Raw genomic sequence first — 1,714 nt, forward strand, 5'->3', positions numbered from 1 at the left:
TTCGTTAACGGGTAATGCAAGCAAACAAGCACATTAGCAGCAGCAGCAACAGCAGCAGCAACAGCAACAGCAGCAGCAGCAATGCTGCTGGGCTGCAGCAGGGAGAGCTGTTGCTGTGTATTGTTACTGTTGAGTGTAGTTATTGTGGACAGGGGTTTATTAATAAAGAATAAATATAAAAATAAATATAATAAACAACAGACAATAATAATATAATATTATATGACAGAAATATAAGACATATTATAATCTCTATTATTAAAACAACTCTTAAAAACCCAACAGTTTGCTGCAGGGTCACTCTCAAATAAAGTGCTCTCTGCTGCTGCTGCTGCTGCTGCTGCCCTCGTGCTGCTACTGGTGCTGCTGCTGTTACTCCTCCTGCTGCTGCTGCTGCTGCTGACTAAAGGGAACGAGAAATAGCAATGAAATGTTTTAAATAAACAAACTTTTAAAAGAAATAATATATTTAAAATAAACACATTATACACACAACCGATCAGGGGGTAGTGTATGTCTGTCAGGGTCACCAGCAGCAGCAGCAGCAGCAGCAGCAGCAGCAGCAGCAGCACGTGACCGCTGCTGCTGCTGCTGCTGCTGCTGCTACTGTCGTTAGTGCAGTAGTTATGAGTATTGGGGTATTTATTTTAAAACAAATCGCAGAATAAATTAATTAAATGCAGCACCTCGTAGCGGCTCCTATCCCACACACAAACCCTAAACCCTAAACCCTAAACCCTAAACCCTAAACCACTGAAGACCATTATTGAAACAGTGTTTAATTCGTTTTTTTTACTATCGTAATGAACGCCCTTTATAAAGATAAGTATATGATCGTAATTATATTATTTTTATCTTCTTAATCTCTCTACTAATAAATAATGCAGCACACAGACGAAGTAAACCGCTTAACAACAACACCTTCGCCTCTATCCCTGTCTCCTTCAGAGACATCTTCATACCCTCTTTGGCGCTTCTCTCCTTTGTGCTCAGCCTCAAACCAGGGGCCCCCATGTGGGGCCCCTGAGGGGGGCCCCCTGTGGGGCCCCCAGGGGCCCCCATATGAGGCCCCTGAGGGGGCCCCCCTGTGGGGCCCCCAGGGGCCCCCCTTTGAGACCTCTGAGGGGGGCCCCCTCTGGAGCCCCCAGGGGGCCCCATGTGGGGCCCCCGAGGGGGCCCCCCCGTGGGGCCCCCAGGGACCCCCAAGGGGGGCCCCTTCAGTAACATCCTCTGCAGCAGCAGGGGGCCCCAATGACCGGTCTGACACCTCTGCAGCAGCAGCAGCAGCAGCAATAACAGGAGTAGCAGCAGCAGCAACAACAGGAGCAGCAGAAGGAGCAGCAACAGCAGAAGCAGCAACAGAAGTGGGAGCAGCAGATTCTAATTGTATTGAGCGTATAGATATGGGTGTTGTGCTGCGAGAGGTAAGATGTATTTTGCTGCAGCGTCGTGCAGCAGATGCAGCATATTTTTCTTCAGGTTGCTGCTCTTCAGTTGAGACATTTAAAGAGGAGACAGAAGGATTAGAGAGAGCAGCAGGTCTGCTGCATGCATTTTGGGGCTTTATTCGTTTATATCCTGCAGCTTTAAGGAGACTACCGAGGGCCCCCTTCTCTGTACAAGTTCAGGGGGCCCCCCCTGAAGGAGATTATAAAGAAGTAGTTATTAATAAAAACAAGTTTCACCCTCAAGGTATTGAAGTTCTTGCTGCAGC

General features: G+C 47.8%; 1 protein-coding gene across 1 annotated transcript in view; it reads left to right on the forward strand.

Moving 5' to 3' along the window:
* Positions 1-626: 626 nt before the first annotated feature.
* EAH_00061210 (hypothetical protein, conserved) overlaps positions 627-1,714 on the forward strand; it is a gene marked incomplete at both ends in the record, with an annotated part of 4,614 nt that continues 3,526 nt past the window's right edge. The window contains 2 exons of the mRNA XM_013393373.1: positions 627-630; positions 994-1,714. The exon at positions 994-1,714 is cut by the window's right edge and continues 2,702 nt beyond it. Coding sequence (XP_013248827.1) covers positions 627-630; positions 994-1,714 — 725 coding nt within the window. The remainder of the gene's footprint in view (positions 631-993) is intronic.

The sequence above is a fragment of the Eimeria acervulina genome, genomic scaffold (assembly GCF_000499425.1).
Source record: "Eimeria acervulina Houghton genomic scaffold, Eah_scaff1572, whole genome shotgun sequence".
Lineage (NCBI taxonomy): Eukaryota > Apicomplexa > Conoidasida > Eucoccidiorida > Eimeriidae > Eimeria > Eimeria acervulina.